Source organism: Alligator mississippiensis, chromosome 7 (genome assembly GCF_030867095.1).
Source record: "Alligator mississippiensis isolate rAllMis1 chromosome 7, rAllMis1, whole genome shotgun sequence".
Classification (NCBI taxonomy): domain Eukaryota; kingdom Metazoa; phylum Chordata; order Crocodylia; family Alligatoridae; genus Alligator; species Alligator mississippiensis.
The window spans coordinates 18354039-18373337 of NC_081830.1; the positions used below are offsets into that span (position 1 = coordinate 18354039).

The 19299-nt window shown below is 51.0% G+C and overlaps 2 protein-coding genes across 4 annotated transcripts in view; both read left to right on the forward strand.

Moving 5' to 3' along the window:
- The first annotated feature begins 368 nt into the window (after positions 1 to 368).
- On the forward strand, positions 369 to 6512 carry LSM1 (LSM1 homolog, mRNA degradation associated). Its single transcript, XM_006266135.4, has 4 exons — positions 369 to 460; positions 1088 to 1156; positions 3976 to 4091; positions 5986 to 6512. The coding sequence occupies exons 1-4, from the start codon at positions 415 to 417 to the stop codon at positions 6154 to 6156; spliced, it is 402 nt and encodes a 133-aa protein (XP_006266197.1). The 5' UTR covers positions 369 to 414; the 3' UTR covers positions 6157 to 6512.
- Positions 6513 to 6601: 89 nt separating this feature from the next.
- The window catches only part of LOC102573177 (G protein-coupled receptor kinase 5), a 42818-nt gene continuing 30120 nt past the window's right edge, over positions 6602 to 19299 (forward strand). For 2 of the 3 annotated variants that reach the window (XM_059730672.1, XM_014595298.3), the window contains exon 1: positions 6602 to 8531. In XM_059730672.1, coding sequence (XP_059586655.1) covers positions 8192 to 8531 — 340 coding nt within the window. In that variant the 5' untranslated portion in view covers positions 6602 to 8191. Of the gene's footprint in view, positions 8532 to 10392; positions 11027 to 19299 lie in introns of those variants that run through there. The other variant, XM_019491431.2, reaches the window with a different exon arrangement.

Here is a 19299-nt window from a genome sequence, read left to right on the forward strand (position 1 = left end):
CAGCGGCGCCGTTCTCTCACGGCCGCCCCCACCCCCCAAACCGCTTCCCCTCCTCAGCCAATCAGCGACGCCGTTCGCGACCTCTTCCTGGGCCCGCGCTCCTCAGCCAATCAGCGGCGCCGGCACCGCGCATCACCCCTCTCGCCTGTCCCCCCCCACCGAACTCCTTCCCGTCATCCCCTGCCAATCGCCAAGCTTCTTCCCTGTCCAACAGCGCGGCCAATCAGAGGGGCGGCTGTCCACTCCGCAGCCCGCCTCCTGCATGTCTCAGCCAATCGCTTTGCGGGGGCCCGTGCGTCGCCTCTCGCTTCCGCCAATCAGGCTCGGGGCGAGGCGGCTCCGGCAGTGCGTAAAGCGGCCCGGTGAGGCAGCGGTAGCGGCGCCTGCTGCGCGGGTGGGGCGGGGTAGGGCAGGATGAACTACATGCCGGGCACTGCCAGCCTCATCCAGGACATCGACAGTGAGTGGCGGCGGCTAGCAACTAGTGCACCGAGGGGGCCCCGAGCAGAGCACGCCGCGCAGGCCCGCGACGGGGCCTAAGGAGCTGGTGGATTCTGTCCAGTGAAACTGCCCCCCGTCCCCTATCACCCCAGCAGACTTACCGCCGCTGCGCTGTGCCCCCTTTCCCCTTGGCTGCTGCTATTGTCTCCCTGCATCTGTACTGCAGGTGTAGCCTGCGCAGTGTACAGGAGACCTGCGGGAATCCAGTGCTTCAGAAATATTCCACCCTCCTCCGTGCCCCTTCCTGTTCTTTTCCCCTTTTAAAAATTTCATTTTTTTTCTTTAACTCTTGCATAAAGAAAAGCTCCTCCTCAATTTGCCTGCCTGGTGCTCGCAGCCTGGTGGCCTGACTTGCAGCTCCTGGACTTTCCTAGCAGCTGCAGGTGCTCAGGCTGCGTGACTGAGGCCCTGGAGACGGAGGCGAATACCTGGCCCCTGAGGTCCTGCAGCAGCAGCGAGGGGCACAAGTTCATGTGGCGCTCTGGGAAAGCTTTCTTGCCCACTTACTCCTTGAGTGCATATGTTGATGATGATGATGATTGTTGCCTTGCATGTAACTGCTGACCTAGCTTTTAATGTCTTCCAGAAAAGCACTTGGTCCTGCTCCGCGATGGTAGAACGCTGATAGGATACTTAAGAAGCATCGACCAGTTTGGTAGGTGACAGCATAGCTTTGGTCTTGGTCGAAGCCCCCTGCTTTCTTATGAGTGCTCTCTAACCTTGTAACCAGCAAACGTACTGCACAAAACTGGCCCGGTGCAAACCAGCATTTTATGGGTGATGATTAGGAATCAACTTTTGGCATGTGACGGGGAGAAGCATTGCGCCTTGTTAGAATTGTGTTTGCACAATAGGATTCATGTAGCCTTGGAGAAAGCAGGGAGTGCTCTTTAGAAGTGGGTGTTGTTTCCCACATAACTGTTTGGGACAGAAGTTGGTGTCAGATGGTGGAGTACAGAGTGCTACAAAGAAAAGAGAGCAATTCTCCCTTTAGGTGCATGTCCTTCATCTCCTGCTGCATGCTTAAACACTTCCTGATGCTCTGGTTTGGTAGTTAGCCATCCAGACTCCGCTCTAAAGAGGTGTTTTTATTTTATTTTTCTGTTCAGAGTTCACTGGCTCTGGAATCCTCCAGTTCAGCTTTTCAGATAAAATAGTGTTGTCATTTTGGCATTTTTTTAACTTCACCACAAGAGGGAGCCACATGCCTGGTGAAGAGTGCCCCATAATGAATGGCCAAGGTGGCAGGGAGCCAAGTGGCCCAGATATTTTGAATGCTAGTAAAAGTAGCCACTAAGTGATGTACCTGAAGTGCTCAGGAAGAGCAGAACAGCTCACCTGGAGTGGGGGGCACTAGGCTTTCTGGTTGTGGGGGAGAGGTTTTATAACTGTAGTACACTGCTAATAGCGTAACCTAATCCAGAGGTGTATGTATAGGATACATTTTAAGAAGTGGCTTGTGAGTTCTGGCCATTGGTCCAGCTGACACCAGACCTTCAGCTGTGCATGAACTTTTTCCCCATTGTAGTACAGAGCACTTAAACCCAGCTCTTTCATGAAGGCTTGGGTTTTTGGCTTCCAGCTGAGCTCCCACAGTCCAGCTTTTTGAATCGGACTCCCAGGCTTGCATCACCCTCCAGACTATGCTGCTTCCCGTTGTGCTCTGGGATGAATCAAAGCAGAGCTGGGGAGTTCGCGTTAATCTTGGGGCACAGTTCATTGCCCATTGCACAGAGCCCAGTTTCTCTGTTGACTAAGATGGGAGCAAAAGCAAACCTGTAGCTCCTGTCCTACTTCTGTTAATGTGACTTGGCAAACCTTGGATCCCATGGGGCACATAAGAGGCCCCACTGGGTGTGACTGTATCTCCATCTAGCCCAGCATTCTGTATCTCAGTGGCAGAGGGTAGACACAAAGAGAAGGTACACTTATTATGCAAGGCCAATGCAGAATCCAGTGTAGTCCCTTCCCCTCCTCCCTTGGAGCTTCCAGCACTCAGTGGTCTGGCAAGTGCTACTTGAGGCTGCACCCCTGACAATCCTATTTAATGCTGACTGATGGACCTATCCTGCATGGATTTGTCTGATCTGTTCTTGAATGATTGCTTCATCAAGTCTGGGCAGAGGGTGTTGGTCATTAGCATAAAGAGCAGGATGAGCACTTCAGTACAAGTTCAGCAGAAGAGCTATATTGCCCGTTAAAGAGGCAGTGACTTAATTGTAAGCAGCAAGTTTGCACTTGACAAGTATTTCCTGTTTCATTGGCTTCCTGTGTGATGTTGTGGAGAGTAACAGATGTGCCATGTAGAATAACAATGCTTGCTTCTGCTCATGTGCCAGTCATGAGCAGCATTGCCTGCTTCCTTGATTCCAAGCAATCTGGACTTAAAAAAAGCACTGACTGTACTCTGAGTGGTGTGAATCAGCAGCCTGTACCTTCTTTGCATTTCTCTTGTCATTTGAAAACTAGCACTTTTAATATTCTTATTGGGGTAATCTTCTCTTTGAATTCACATGGAGAGCAGCTTCTGGCTTTATTTGAGATCAGCTGGTTTACAATTAAGGTGCGGTGCTGATAGCAGGTGTTTATTGCTGCAGGTCTTATAAATCCAATGACAAAAAAGTACTTAAGAACAGTGTGGAGGTGCTCTTGCTGTCCATGGCTTGCTAAAGCTTTTTTCTGAAATCTGGCCCATGTGTCTTCCTCTTCTGGCTTTACCCTCTCTGTTTGGCAATGCTCATCTCCTTCCTTATTCAGTGAATGTCCAGGGAAACCCTCTTAACAGTATGGGACAACTGGACTTTAATGGCTGTTGAAGACACAGGGAAGGCCATGTTTTTGAAGGGCTGATACAAACACTGATGTCAAACTCTGCAGGAGCCAGTCACCCTAAATATAAACATATTTTATGTTCTGATCATCTCTGAGGCTGACAGTTGAGTTTCATATCCTAGGATAAGCATAGCTGCAACGAGAGACCTCCTAATCAATCGTGGTCTGCAGCAAACAGTGCTGATCAATAGGCAGATAATGACTCTGACCTCTGGGGCTGGGGTACTGCGTTGCTGCAGTGAAACTTCTGAAACCCATAGCAGAACTGTTCGAACCAGTGGAGCTTTCTGTAAGAGGTAATGTTAAATGTGGAGTCCCAGTGCTGTCCCTCCCAGATATAGTGTAGTGGAGAAGCACCAGACTCTTAGGCATGTCAGTTCCTGGCTGCCACTTCCCCTCATTGATGTACAGCACCCAGTATGGTGCAGCTGGGGTCTCTGTATACTTTTGTCATACTAAATGCTGCATGTAAGTGGTGGATGAAACTGCTCTTGCTGGAGTGAGAAGCCTTGAGGCAGGGAGGTGGCTTTGCCAGGTGTGGGTAGCCTTTGCTTTTTAGAACTGCAGCTCCCCTTGCTAGTGCAGACAGGACCTCCTCTTGCATTAGAAAGCGAAGTAACGTGCATTTCTTTCTCTCTGCAGCCAACTTAGTGTTACACCAGACTGTGGAGCGCATCCACGTGGGCAAGAAGTATGGGGATATTCCACGTGGCATCTTTGTTGTGAGAGGAGAGAACGTCGTTCTCCTGGGGGAAATAGTACGTAAGCATCTCTTGCTTGTCTGTGGTGTGCTCTTTGGCTTGCAGCACTGGCTTGGTGACTGCCTAGACATGATCCCTGCCTCTTACAGCTCATGGCTGTAGTTGCTCTGAGAAGCATTACCAGCAAGTGTGTTATTGGAGCTGGGTTTCACAAGCAGATGACACTGGGTGTATCCCTTCCGCACTTGGGGAAGCGTGGAGCTGGCCCAAGTCTCTGTTGTGAAATGCCATTGCGCACATACTGAGCCAAGCCCAGGGGAATTAGGTAATACTCTGGCTCAGCTCTTGGCACAGGGCTGTAAGCAAGAGGTGCTGACCCTGTGACTGAGCACCTGTCTTTAATATCCTTAGAGCTCTGCTGGTCTACCCTTTTAAATACATTTTACAAGACCACATTTTATCCCAGCACTTCAGAGTGCTGGAGAAATCTGTCATTCAATCCCACCCACTCAGCACTAGCTGTGAGTAGTGTTGCGCTAAGCAAGTCGCACTGCACAAAGATGGAGTATAGATTGGGGGGGAGGGGGTTCCTCCTCCCCCATTCTGAGACATTACCCAATGCAGCATTTTCAGTGTTGAGAAGTGAGTGAACTGCCAGTCCCATATTGAACCTGATATGGTTTAAGCTAAAAAACAGGAGGAGTGGGGATATAGCCCTCCTGTTTGCAGGCACTCCTCGAATACATGCAGTCCTCTGGTGAGTGGATCTCCAGAACTGGGATGTTTTAGACTGATATCAGTTTGTGGTTGTGTTGGAGGACAATAGAGTAGGTTCATTATGAAACTGCTAAGGACCAGTTGAAAAGCAAACTCCGTGATTTCAGTATGTACATTGCATCAGTCCCTGCTTCCCAACAGTGATGCTCCTGTTGAGTGAAAGGAGAGCTCTTTCTCTGTAACGAGCTGACTCCGTCCCTTTTGGTGTATCATCTTCCCTGGCCCTCTGACTGGAATAATGGCGTGAGCCAGGGAACAGGGTGGTGGACAGCATGATGGTACCTCCTTGCACCTCTGGCTTGGTCTGGACACACTTTTGTGTTGCTGGAAACCCAAAGTGTTCTTGATGCTGATGGAGGTTGGGGGAGAGGGGGTAGGTATGCTGCATAGCTTGGTTTATCACATGCTCTTTTCTCAAGTATTTTCAAGTATCAGGATTTTCCAAATGAAGGACAATATTGTAACTGAAGTCATAGATCCAATAGTTGGGTCTGGCGCACAGGGATAATGTGATAGTATGGGCAAATGAGTACATTTGTTGAGTTAGTTGTAAAGGGGAGGAGGAGCTTCACACCAGCTCTTCCATGATAAATCAAAGTTTATTTAGTCTGTTTTCCTTTGGAGTCCACTGGCCCAGATGAGTTCACACTTTTTGTGGGATAGGAGTGGGCACCTTTAAACTGTTTCTGCAGAGCAGCTGATGCACACTTAGTCTTCCCCCCACTTGTAATTCGGTGTTTGTTTTCTGACTTTTCCAAGGCCAAAAAGTTTGTCCAGACCAGGAGGGAGAACTCAATTGTTCCTGGCTTCCAGGTCTGTTAGGCCATGTGGCCTCTTGTTAAGGGCTGGCTGCATGTCAAATGGAGAGTGGCAGCATGTATGGGTATTGATAGCCTTAAGGAAAGGCTGAAGCCACTGACCTAAGTTTTCTTTGGCCATTGGGCTGAGCTGGACCTCCTAGTACTCTTCCACCTTCCCTTAAGTCCTCCTGTGCTCCTGCCCAGTACAGGAAATTCCAGGAGGCTCATGAATGGTCACACATGGCTGTGCATGTGGCTGAATCTCCAGGTGTTTGACTTCACCTGTGTCCAGATTGTCCCTTGGACAGCAGGACCTTGGGTCCTGGTATGAGCTCCCTCTTGACAATGCTAGCTAACCAGTGTTTCTCTTGCAGGACCTGGAGAAGGAAAGTGACACTCCTTTGCAGCAGGTTTCAATAGAAGAGATCCTGGAGGAGCAGCGGGTGGAACAGCAGGCCAAGCACGAGTCAGAGAAGTTAAAAGTGCAGGCACTGAAGGAACGGGGACTTTCCATCCCACGGGCAGATACCCTTGATGAGTATTAGGTGTTGTGCCCTATGGACAGTCTCCATGACTCAGATCAAGCAGAGTGCTTTGTGTGCAGATGGGGCCCTTGCAGCTCTGCTTTGAAAGTTGGCTCTTCATTTTGAGCATGTGTTTTCTGTAGCACAGAAACTGGTTAAAAAAAAAATGCCTTGTTTTGTAATCCTTATTTCTGAAGCACAGACATTCTGGTGGTGTCTGAATGTGTGCTGACAAGGCTGTGTGCTCTGGAGGGCTTGAGAGCACGTGTTCAGGGAAACCTGGTGTTTTGTTCTGTTTTTGTTTTTATTCTGTTTATCTGTGACTCGAGGGTATCTGCTCCTCAGCATGTAAATAAAACCTGGATCGTGATAATATAGCCTACAGTGTCCCTGGCCTCGGAATTGACTGTGCTCGCGTCTCTCTGGACTTCTCCCTGCTGAGGTGCTACAGGATATGCTAGGGATGGCAGTGGACCTAGGGCGACCTGGAGCATGCTTCCTGCCAACGACAAACTCAGCTGAGGGGTGGGATTAAGCCTCTTTTATCAGCAGAAAGCTACTGCCTCACAACTTTAAAGACAGTATTTCCAGAAGGAAGAGCAGGAGTCAGCATTCACAACCTCGAGTCGGTGTTTGGTAGCAGCTTTGGCAGATCTAACCTTTCTGCACCACTGCCTTGTCGGAAAAGTGACTCTAAAGACCGTGCCTGTTGTGGTAACTCTTCCATTCCCAAATCCTGCAGTGCTCTTGTGAACACAAACCATTCCTCTTCCATTGAACTGAGCCTTGCAGCACTTGACTTAATCTATTGGCTCTGTCTGCTAAGTCTGCCAGGCCTAACTCCATCTAGCCTGACCTCTACGATGTGTGCCAACTGCTTTGCTTCTTTCATTTTGAGTGTTAAATGTGATCTCTGCAATCTCTTAGTTTTGCTTAGATGGCTCAATTTGCAAAGAGCTGGATGGCAGGGAGGTACCTGTTTGTCTGCTGGATTTGGGATATTCTCAGCATTGAAGCACTACAGTCAAAGAAAGTACCTCTTGCCTTTCTATGCCATGTGGCAAAACAACTGGACTACCAAATTGCAAGCAGCTGCCAGACTTCTGAAGCCTCTTCCCATTAATCTCCTTTGCAGGGAAGACTGCTTCCATGTGGATGAAAGGAAGGGCCCCCCAGTGAGGCTTGTGCAGCCTTCCTCCAGGGGGAGCTATAAATGCATGCCTTTGTGCCACCGTCAATTGCTGGGATTCAGAGTAGTAATTGTAAGGTTTATCTTTGGCAGCAGCTTGGTCAGTATGGGCAGAAAACATGCTCCTGCTAACCTACCCCATCTTTCTAGCTGTCTGCAGGGAACAGGACAGTGGGTTATTATTTACAACTGTAAATGTCTGGTGCAACCATCAGTGAGAGCCAACATGAGTGCACCAACTCCTATGAGAGGATTTCATGGTCCTGTGTTAAGGCTGGGGCCTGGAAGCAAGGTAGAAGCTGGCTGCAAATGTGCCTCTTCTTCCAGGGCTAAGAACTGAACCTTCCCACAGTGCCCAGTGTCTCTGTAAAAGTCAAGGTCATTTGTCACTGCAGTATCTGAACAAAGTGCCTGAACCACTAGGTTATTAGTGCTGCCTAATAGAGGGTAGTGCTGTGAGGAGTAAAATCATCAGTGACCTGCTCACATTGAAATTGCATTTGCTTAAGTAACTTCTATCATTTTTTTTCTGAAAAGGAACCTAATTGCTTTATCGTGGCCAACTTGGAACTTGTACAGTGCTCGGAAGGTCACCGTGTACCACAACTATGCACTGCACATGAACTGAGCAGGGACTACATTAATTACAAGCCACACTTGATGGAAAGAAGTTCTTCCAGACTTGGAGACTCTGAGAGTCCGGCAGCCTAATCAGTTTGGCAATGTGTAAAGTTCCAGTAATTGGAAAAATCTGTGAGGAGGAAACAGCTTTGTGTTTTTGTTGGGCCTGACCAGCTTTTTGTTGCTGTTTTGGGCCTAACCAGTTGAAAGATACTTGGTTTGAGTAGGAATAGGGCAGCTTCCGCTATGGAGAAGGGTGCTGGCTCTTGTTCTGCATCTAGTCCTGGAACCACAGGCCATGTTAGACTGAGGGGAGGGGGAAGTTTAAGAAAAAGAAGAGGCCAAAGAAGATGGTTGGTACATTTCTTATTACTAAGTGCATCTAGGTTACTAGTGGTGTTAATTGTCTCAAGCTCTTTAGCTACTGTTTGCATTTGTCACCTTGGTCAACAAAAACATCCAGGAAGCTGCTTCCACTTTTGTGTTTTCTATTGCTGCTGTTACCTGTTGGGAACTGGTGGTAAACAGGTAGCCATGTTGTTGGCAACATCTGCTGTGGAAACGGGTCTCTGTCTTCTTGGCGTAGGTAAGTTTTACTGCCTCTGCTGAAACTACCAGGCTGGTACAACCTTGCCTGTGTGGGAACATGCGCTCCAGTAACGTGCCTTTTTCTTTTTTTCTGTACGTCGCAAACAAGCTAAACTAAGTGTGTTCAACTCAGGAGCTGGGGGAGGGAGGGGGGTAAGAGAAAGAGAGTCAAAATGATATAATTGCATTCACTTAATTGTGCAGCTTGAGGTAACTGACAGATCTTTGTCAATTGGGCATTAGATTTATATGATTTTATACAGCCTTTAAGTTGCAAATCTCCCTTCCATTTCTCAGAAAAGGCTGTTGGCATGTGGGGAAAGTGTGGCTTTGAGTCATAGCTGGGTTTGTGACTGATAAAATGGCACAGGAGGATATAGATCAGCTGGTGCATGAGACCAAGTCAACTGGGCAGTCCAGCAATTGCATTTAACAGCCCCACCCCATGTCCTTGCATGTTAATTGAATTCACACCCGTGCCCATGTGAGGAAATCTTGTAGGAGCTTAGATTCAAGTTTTGAAATGAGCTGTTGTTTTCAAACAAGCAAACAAATAAATGCACCACTTCCTGTGCTGGCTCTGTGGGCACAAGCCTGCCTAGATGAAGTCCCCTGTTTGCAGAGGAGGTGGACAGATGAGAGCAGGTCTTTTCAAATGTAGGTCCCCCCTTTCCTACAGGCCTGCTCCGTCTGCCTGCTCCCTTTGCAGTCCAGGCCATTTTGGTAGCACTGAAATGGACTGAGCAGGGCTTGGCTTTGTTTCTATTCCTCCTGTTGGGCTTGTCAGTAGGGTAGCCATCATGGAGGACGTTCTGGTTTTTTGCTACTCTGTCCTCTATTGATATGAAACCAGACTCTGTTATGTCCTAAAGGCGTCCAGTTTCGCATCAATAGAGGACAACCGGACTGTCCTCTATGATGGCCACCCTACTTGTGGGCATGCTCAAGCCAGCTCTCTGCCTCTGAGTTACTGGGAGCTGCTGAGGTTCCAGCCAGTGGTGGCAGGGTGCTGCAGGGTACTCTGTATTGCCCAGGGGGTGAAGAGCTAGTGCTGGGAGTGAAACATGCAACCTCGTAAAACCTAAACTGGGATTGAGGAAGATGCAGTTGGGGGTGGAATACTAGGCAGAAGAGGCTTTTTCTAGGCTGGGAGCATGAGAAGTGGGCAGGTGTGGTCAGTGTGTCTGAACCCACACCTAGCACTCTTCTGTGTAGAGTACATCCAAAAGCCGTCGGCACAGTTTTTCCTCTGGAAATGCTGTGCTCGGTGCTGTTGGCACACCTGCTTCTGCTCAAAGGGCAAGTGTGACAATGCTGTACAGTGTCCTGTGCAAACATTCATCGCAGGGAGCATATTTGACAGTCAAATACTCTTCCCGGCCTGCTGGGGAGAGCAGGTCCTGTGCCTGGTAGGGTTGAATCTATTCTGGGTGGTTTCATCACATGTAATGACATGACACCAGGAAGGCAAATGCCCATGATGATTCCATTTTAAAAAATCCCCTGGCCTACTATTTAAATCAGATTTAACATTTATTTCAACATTTCTTTTAATGAATGGCCTAGTATTTATCTCCTGGGTGACTCTCAGCAGCCTCCTGGAGGTTTATTTCTACTTCCTGGACGCCCCAGGTCCGTCTCAGTGCCCGGTTGGGTGCATTGCCCCCGGGCCTGGTCTCGTGAGAGGCAGGGAGCAACTGCAGCCCCCATGCGAGCGGGGGCGCGGAGGGGAGCAGAGGCAGCAGGTATGTGCCGGGTGAGCACGGTTGCAGACGGGCTGGACTACATTACCCAGCGTGCACCCGGGCCCGTGTGGAGGGGGGGCTTACATAACTGGGAATGCGTTTGCCCGCGTGGCCCCGCCCCGCTCGACGTCACAGGGGAGCCCCGCCTCCATGGAACGCGGTGTAGCCAGTCGGCTGCAGATTGCTACAATCCCTTCCATCCCATGCGATTTCCTGCTGCTGCCGCGGCTGGGGCTGGGGGGCACGCAGGGCACGAGCCGCCGCCTCCCCCCTCGCGGGGAGCTGGACACTGAGCCCAGGCGGGGCACCGGGAACTGGGTGTCCTCCTGCCCGGGGCATGGTGTGTCGGGGAGGGGGGCGGGGGGTTTGTTCCAGCTTTGCTGACCCCCTCCCCCGCAGGCTCAGCCCAGGAGGGGCTGCCCCCGAGCCGGAGAGCCGGATCCGCGGGCGCGGCGCGGCTGGGGAGGGGGCGGTGCGGAGGTGCTCGGGCTGCGATCGTCCTTCTAGGAAGGCTCCTGCCTGCTTTTGAGGGTCGTGCGCCGGATCCGGGCCTCGCTGACTCCTCCAGAAGAAGAGAGATTTATTGCGTGTGGTGCTGCGTTTGGATTCGGGCTTTTCCTCCACTGGGCTCGAGGAAACGGCTGCTCCTTCCTCTTCCCCTACTCCCTTGCTCCACATCCACAAATCTGGATCATTATGGAGTTGGAGAATATCGTGGCTAACACCGTCCTGCTGAAAGCCCGGGAAGGTAAGGGAGCAACTTGAAATGTGGATTTACTCAAAAAACCTCGTTTGCCACTTGGGAGGGGGGCGTCTTGTGCGGAGCGGGGTGTGGGGTGAGCAGGTCAGACCCCAAGCTGGGGGCGAGGGCAAGGCATCTGCTGCTTGGCCGCTGGTCACCGGCTCCTCCGTAGTGTGTGGGGGCAAAGGGTGTCCTGCTCCCTGTGCATGTGGGCAGGGTGGGGAAGGAGAGCAGGGGATTGCAAGCGTGAAATGCATCTGTAGGAAACAGTTCTGGAAACTGGCAAGTGGGTTTGCTTAATAGCGCCGCTGGATGTTTGAGAACAACAATCCTCGGTGCTTATAGCTTCATTTACCGTACGTCCTCTGGAATTTTCATCTGCCAAAACGCTGTCTGTGGAGCAAATGTGCTCAACCTTGGCTCCTGCTTTTTTTTTTTTTTTTTTCAAATAAAAGTTTTATTTTTCCCAGTCGTGGCCCTGGGGATGGAAATTTCACGTTCCTCTGTATGGCAGAACTGCAATGTAATTTACATGTATGAGCTCAGCATTCGGCTTTTGCTCTTTCTTTGGACAGGAAGCAAGACGTTCATGTTTGCTTCTCAGCCTCCATGCAAAATCCTGACATACGGGGGCTAGAGATCTAGGTGTAAAATTAGCATGTAGTGACTTTGTGGCCACAAGGAGACAATTCTGTGTGGGGGAAGGGAGCCCTGAGACTGCATTATTCCTGCCACTTCACTGATATTTCAGAGATCACCTGTTTCATGAGATGCGGTCTAATCGACATGTAGATTTTAATCGCATTGCATGTGCTTGGGTAGAGTAGTCCTGCTACTGACCCAGCATGGCCTGCAGTAGCTGATGTGCCTGTTTTGTACAGCCGTTCTGGCTTGGCTTCGTTGTGTTTGCGGGGCATAGTGGAATAGGAAATAGGATCTCTGTATTTTCACTTGTAATGTCACAACCATGCTTTTGCATTACTTACTACTCGAGCCTTCATATAAACAGGTGGCTGGTTGTTTGAGTGCAGTGAATACTAGCAAAGAGAGGAACTTGGGAATGCTAGTGGATGCTACAAACCCTTTAGATCAACAGGGGAATTTTCAAGTGTCCAAGTGCCTTGGGCACAAAGTCCCATTTTCTGACTTTGACTGAGACTGTACTTGGAAGGCTTTGCTGATGTCGTTACCCTGGTATAAAAGCACTTTTTGTGTGGCTGCAGCATATACCAGAAGAGCTGTATTTTTGCCAGCATATTCCAGTGTCTTCCTGAGCAAAATAAGCTTTATGAAGAAAATAGTCATTTTACCACTTAATTGCACCTACATGAGGGGCTTCAGCCAGCATAGCTGTCACTCACAGCTTCCCACCCTTGTGCAGTGTAGCTGTGTTGGCTGTGTTGGTCACGAGCAACCTCAGTCTCACAAGTGCTGAGCTGCGTTTTAAAAATGGAGCTGAGGTTCCTAAGTGCTTTTGAAAACTTCGCTCCTTGTTTCTGACTGCATCTGGGGAGCAAATGGCCTGAGTGCTCTGGGTGATGGACTCTGCTGGAGGAAAGGTGGAGAAGCCAAGTGCTTTAAAAATGACCCTTTACAACCACTGAACTGTTCTTTAGGAAGAAAGTTCCTTCCAAAAACCTTTGCTGTAAGTGACAGTGGTGCAGGGAAGTTGTCACACAAATGCCACTTGCTCTCACTCTTCTTTTTGTGTGAGCCTGGGGACAGGGGGAACTTTCCTGGTTCTCTTCCTACCCAACGTGGGCCTGTTCTGGGCATGAGCCCTGTGCAGAGGAGAGGTGCTTAGGCCTTTGCCTCTTCCGTATTCCACTTGTGGCAATGAGATTTTCATGATCTGCCTAGCTCCTCTGCTGGCTTCTCCTGCAAGTCCATCTCCAGTAGAAGCTGAATTAAGCTTGCTGGGTCAACTGATGCCAGAGTAAAGTGGCTCCTGGCTCTTCCTGACTGAAGTCCGTGAAAGAGCCACGATGAGAGCTCAGGCAGGCGTTGTGTTTCACATTGTTCTCTGGCTTAGCTTCAGACTTGATTGTCCATCTGTGTTTTTCCCCCCTGATTTGCCATGGTGGGTGGGTAGGGGTGGACAGTGGAGTTGTGTGTACCTTCAAGTTCCCAGGCTTGCAAGGCTGAGAACGGTCAGGAATAATTGGGATGGATGAACTGCTGCTGCTGCTCTGTTAGAGCAGCAAACCATCCCTGCCGTTCAGGGAAGGTTCAGTGTCTGGGAGCTAGCCCCTCACAGTGAGAGTTCAGTGCAGGAGATCAGTGCCATTATGGTTCAAGCTTTGTGCACGCCCTAGATTGTGACCTTGGACAATGGTTCTTGGCCCAAAACTATCTACATTGCCTTAGGGGGCCTTGGTTGCAAAATATCTATGTAATAACTGGGGTCACAGAATATCTGTGTGCCGTGTGCAGCTTGACAAGTGATCCGAGATGGGCCTGAGCCCAGGCCTAGCATCGCTGCTTGGAGCCATGACAATGGGCAAGGGGTGACCTATTTCTCTTGGTATTCTCTTACAACCATTAAATGAAGCAAAGACTGTCGCTGGTCTTCAGAGGCCCAGCTCACTGCTTTGCCCATCACCTGAATATACCCTTTGCATGGATGGTTGTTAACCAACGTGGCTGCACGTTGCCGATGTTATGACATTGTGGGCAGGTTCTCCTGATACTCCGACTCACCCCAGCATCTTTTTGGGAGTCCCGTGCTTGTGGAATAATTCAAGTGAGCTTCAGCATTGGGCGGGCAGCTGGTTCTGTAGTGATGGCTTGTGCAGCGGTTCTCCTTATTCAATACAGTTCCTGTCCTTTGCACCTCAGACCAGCCTGTCCTCTGGAAAGGCATGATGTAGAGATTGGTTTATAAGTGTCCTTCCCTCCCCTACAGGTGGAGAGTTGGCCTCTAAGTTCCTGTTGCAAGCACCATCATTGTTGGCTCTGGGCTCTTGTGCCTCTTTGAAGTGCTATGTATTGATAAGTCTCCTATAGGGGGACTCTACAAAGGACACAGCTCCATAAGATGTCCACAGTTGTGAGCCAAGCCCCTGTTAACATCTTGTGGTCGTGCCAGACGTGCCTGTGTAGCTGGCCCCTGCCAGCTACCAGACTAAGCTGTTTCAGTGCTGGCTGCAGCTTGGAGCCACTTGGCTTGTCTGCTGGATGGTTGCACTGGGGCACCTATGCAGGAGGTCAAGAAGATGGGCCTGTGCAGAAGCAGGAGTTGCTGTAAGTAGCTTGGGATTTGCATCCTTACTGTGTACTTGAGTTGCAGACAGTTGCCCGTGGGCATGTGCCAGTAGCATATAAGCAGCTCAGAGGCATTTGGTCCTGAGCTGTGAAATGTGTGGAAAGGTCAGTCCAGGTATGAGCCAGTGCAGAGTGGGATAGCAGCTAGAGGACCAGATGAGGTAGAGGAGTCTCATTGGCCCTTATGCCCTGCTGCCTTTGAGTGAAGTTGTGTTACCAAATGGCTTAATGATGAAGTGCAAGATAAAAGCATGCCCAAAGAGCCCAGTTGTATGTGGATATGCAGCAGCTTCTGCCTGGGAAATGGTCCTGTTCTTCCTATATCACCTCCCTTGGGGCTTAGCTATGACCAGGCTAGCCAGAGTTGAGTTACACCTGCTTCATCTAGATGACGGCTTTAGAAAGCATTAACTGGATGGAGCTGGATAGCACACTGGAACACTGCACCTTCGAGTCCTGGGCCAGACAAAGCACTGCTACCAAAGAAGTGCACGTGTGACTTCCCTGGTGTGACACAAACCACACAGAGGGAAGAAAACGGCTTTCTTTCACGTCATCTGGATGTATGCACCTGTGCTCCAGGGGCCCAAAGGAGATGTTCCTGCATGTCCTCTGGGGTGGTGAAGCTTCCTGGCTCCGCTTCCAGCATGTTAGAGCTCCGCTGACTGCGCCTGAAGTGTAAATTGCTTTTACGTGGTGGAGGAAGATAACCCCAAAGATGAGCATTGTTTTTCCCCACTTCAGTTATAAAATAGGCCTGAAGCACATGGTGGGGATGAGAGAAAGTGACACGCGAATATCTCGGGATCAAAGAGCCAAAGTTGAGCAATGGGGAGGGGAAACTATTTCGGCTATGTCGTGTTTTTTAACGCTTCTTTCATGCCAGTGTCTAACTGTTAGCACATGGGAACGAGGCTCATGTCACTGTGCATCCAGCAGCCCTGGCTCTCTGGTTAGAGCTGAGAGAGTTCTGCAGCGTGCAGTCTGAAGCAATGGTGAAACCTCGCACTGGGGAGCAGGGCCCAGTGGATGGAGCGCTAGATTGGAACTTGGATTCAGTTCCCACCTACACTGCTGGCCCACAGGGTTACCCTTGGTTCTTCCCCCATGCCAGGATTTCCCCATGAAATGGGGGTGATGCTCCTGATCTCCTTTGCCAAGTACTTTGAGGTGCGCTCATGAATTCTTAAAATTATTATTTTATTGCTGTATTACCCATGAGTCTTCACATGCGGAAATAACTTCAGGACAGTGGTGTCCCATCCTTCGTGTCTCATTGCTGCAATCAAAATGAGCTATGGTGGGGAGGGGGAAGAAGCAGGACAGAACAAGCCCAAATCGAAAGAAAAAAGCCTCCCTGCATGCCACTCCTGGAGCACAGTGCTCTCAGGACTGCAAGCCAGCCTGGGGCAGCAGGATGGCTTGCTTGCTAGTGGAAGTGAGAGCAACAAGTGCCGCAAACAGCTTCTGAGCAATGACCTGCATGTTGCTAGTGGAACAGAGCACTTCCAGGCCGTGACCCCAGTGTCGAACGTGGGCAGATGGTGGAGTCACATCACGGACTTCCGTGAGGTTCCTCTGGATGTGCGGCGGTGTGACAGATCAGGATCGGCCTGGCTCTGCGCCTCTGCCCATCCTGTAATTATGTGGGATTGGAACGACCAGGAGAAGTTAACATACAATCCCCGTGCACCAAAACTCCTCAGCGGATCTGTGTTTTCCTTGCTCAGAGTTGTTCCTTTGTGGAGTCTCCAGAGCCAAGGCTGCTGGTAAGGCAGAGGGAAAGCAAGTCCCAGGCTGGGCAGAGGATCAGAGGGCCTTTAACTGGAGTGAGGTACCAGGGCCACAATAGACTGGGGAGCATTGTAAATCAGTAGGCACCTTGATCCCAAGCAGCTTTGTCAGGCTCAGTCCTCTTTTCCCAACAGTCTTAATGGGATTTCACCCCTGAGTCTCTTATTCTTCTGCTGAGAATCCCAGCTGGGAATAGCAGCTGAGCTTTCTGGTGGGGGCGGGGGGTCCACTGTCAGGGAAGCTACTGGGTTTGGGGCAGTGGGAAGTGTGGGCAGGACAGGGTTTGTGTGGCGGCGTCTTGCGTGGCTGGTGCGGTACAGCGCAGACAGGGGCTTCTCTTTGCACAGGTTTGTTTGTGTAACAGCTCTGCGAGTGCTTATGTCTCACCATTTGGTACGTGGGCTGCTTTCCGAGAGGAACGGTTTTATTTTGCGTTTAACAGCTTTTTTGATTTCACGGGTCAGCTTGGTGGGGGAGGTTAGTCTAAATTGAGAAGCAGGTAACTCGCTGTTAGGCTGGAGGTTGCACTGGATTGTGATGGGATGTGAGCGGGAGAACGTAAGAACATAAGAAGGATCATTTCTTGGGTCAGACCATAGGTCCCTGTTGCCCAGTATCCCGGGTCGCACAGCGGCAGGGAGTGGATGCTGAAAGGGAGAGTGGACCGGGCATGATAAGGGTCTTTTCCACTGTTGCTCCCTCCCTGGCATCCTGCAGCGTGTAAGGTCTAGGTAGTTCTGATTCAGGGACTGTCCCCCTAACTCTCAAGACATAGGAAGCCAGACCAACTGTGCTGATTCCCCACCACCGAGGTGCCGGTCCGTGGCTTCTCTTGGCTGATCATTGTGAAGGTGCCTAGGGTCGCTAAAGGGTTATTGGAGCTCACAGCATGATCTGTGCAGAGAAAGGACTGCCTGAGATGCCATCACTTGGCTGCCATCTGCTCCCTGTGTGTCCTCAGTCCTATCTTGCTGGCGGCATCTGCACAGAGGAGGTTCCCCGCTAGGCCCTGGAGAAGCCAGTCAAGCCTTGGGGGCAGGGAGTGAGTTGGAATCTCTGCGGCTTGATGAATCAGCTACTTGTCAGCTAATTTCTGATGACAGACCCTTGATTACTGGCGAGGTAGGAAGCAGGAGGAGCAGGACTGAACCTCCCTTTTTCAGGCAAGGTCTGTTTTGCATGAAGAGCAGGTCAAGGGCAGCATTTCTCTGGGAGCAAGCCTGTGTTCTGGGATGTACAGGCTTACCCCATCACACTGTGAACCTCTGTGGGTTAATAGCAGCTCTTTCAAGTTACTTGCCAGTCATTCCAGGGAGAAGCCTATCAGGCTGTGTGCTCTCCCTGGCCACCAAGCAGCCATGTAGCTTAGAAGGGTTGTGTGTAAAGAGCTGTGCCGGTCTTTTTTTTCCTTTTTTTTCCGCAGGTTTTGACTCGGATCAATCCAGGCAGCCTCAAATGTTTACAGCCGCATCGTTGGGCAGTGATTTTTGTAGTTGGGAAAACATGGCAGTCGCATGCTGACGGGGCCAGACTTGCATGTAGAAGAGGGTGCTCCACTGGGTCTATATAGGAAGGTAGCCCTGATGAAGCGGATTCGATCTGTTCAGTGTCACTGTCGTATGCTGCGGCAGATCCACCCATCAGGACCAGCTTGTGCCACTGGAGATCTAGGTAGAGAGAAAGAGCTGTCATTCAGATCTAGATTGGTTTGTGCTTGGTTTGAGAGAGCTTCCCACCCCAACCCCATCGCCCTTCACCTTGATTTGGCCTATTTGCTGGGGTCTGTAACTCAAACATTTTGCAAATAATTCTGTGCCTGGGTGCCTCAAAGTCTTTTGCCAAGTGTCTGCCTTTCTGGTCTCCCCTGGACCCTGCATCTAGCATTTCCTGGCTCTGGGGCAGGTCAGCTGGCCTGAGCACCTGGTGTGAAGATGAAGAGGCTGCCTTGCTCTCTGGTCCTTTCCTGGTTATGCCCCTGAATCTATGAATCTCAGCATGCTGGACTGCTCTGAGCCGGGAGGCAGGGGCAGCAAAGCTGTCTGCTGCAGGGAGTTGCCTGCTGTAGCCAGGAGGGCTTGGCTTGGGTGCAGGACTTGTGGGATGGCTGTTGATTGCAGGAGATCTGCTTGGCCAGGGCTCTGCAGAGAAGAGGAAGAGGCAGCTGACACCAGATGCTCTGAGAGCAGTGGAAACCCCTGGCCTCGCATGAGAAGGGCACTGTGGCTGTGTAGCCATTCTGAGCTGAGCTGGGGATGGAGGGTGGGTTGGTGCCCAGCTCCTTCATGGCCTCCCACCTTCCAGATCCTCTCAGGCTCTGTCTCCAGCAGCTGGAGGGAGGGCAGGCGCTGACTGGATGCCGTCTGCCTGTATAAGGAGACACTCAGGGACCTGCGGCCAAGGGGGTTCTGCCAGGGGCTCAGGGTAGGAGAGGGTAGAGCTCTGGTTTTCAGCTCATGGTCCAGAGCAGGTGCATGCATTGGAGCATGTAAGCCCTGCGTGCACACACTAGGGACAGCTCTAGGCAGCACTGCGAGGTTGGGGGAGCCATCACGGGGCACCCAGCAGTGCAGGGAAGGCTCACGTGGCTGCTGGCCTGCAGGTCTTGTCCTACTTCATCAGTCAGGGGTCCCGCACAGTGCTCATTACTGAGCACAAGTGCTTCAGGTGACACCCCTGTCACTTGCGTCTCCCTGGGCAGAGGATGCGCACACACATGTGCAGTAGAGGGTTATGTTGTGCAGCCACTCATGCGGTGCAAGCAGGCAGGCCAGGGGAGGGAGAAAACCTTACCAGGAGCAGGACAGAGGGCAAGTTTGTGATGCTCTGCAGTTTCTGGGGTACTTGAAACTGCCCTCTAGAACCAGGCCCAGAATCAGCTCTGTCTGCAGCAGAGGAAGAGCCTTGCCCCTGTTGCAGAGGGCTCCATCATGCCCCGCAGCAGAGCTGGACAGGAGACTTCAGTCCCCAGAGCTCGGCTGCCCTGTGCCTCTTGCCAGCACTGCGCTGGGACACACCATCCAGCAGGCATCCCTTCCTCCCTGCCTCCCAGCCTCAGCTCTTCTTCCCAGGCTGAGTCGCCTCCTGAAACCACGGGCATAAACAGGGTGAGTTTGTGGTGATGCTCCTATAATTCCTGGAAAGGGCTGTGCTGCCAGTGAGGCGGGTGGGGTGAGGGTTTTGGCTCCCTGCCTTGCAGTGCTGGTGAGGGGGATGTAGGCAGA

Excerpts from the sequence above, each read along its gene's own strand:
- LSM1 (XM_006266135.4), top strand. The coding sequence starts at position 415 with ATGAACTACATGCCGGGCACTGCCAGCCTCATCCAGGACATCGACA. Across the intron at positions 461-1,087 it reads CCTCATCCAGGACATCGACA|AAAAGCACTTGGTCCTGCTC; the intron begins GTGAGTGGCGGC and ends AATGTCTTCCAG. Across the intron at positions 1,157-3,975 it reads AAGAAGCATCGACCAGTTTG|CCAACTTAGTGTTACACCAG; the intron begins GTAGGTGACAGC and ends TTCTCTCTGCAG.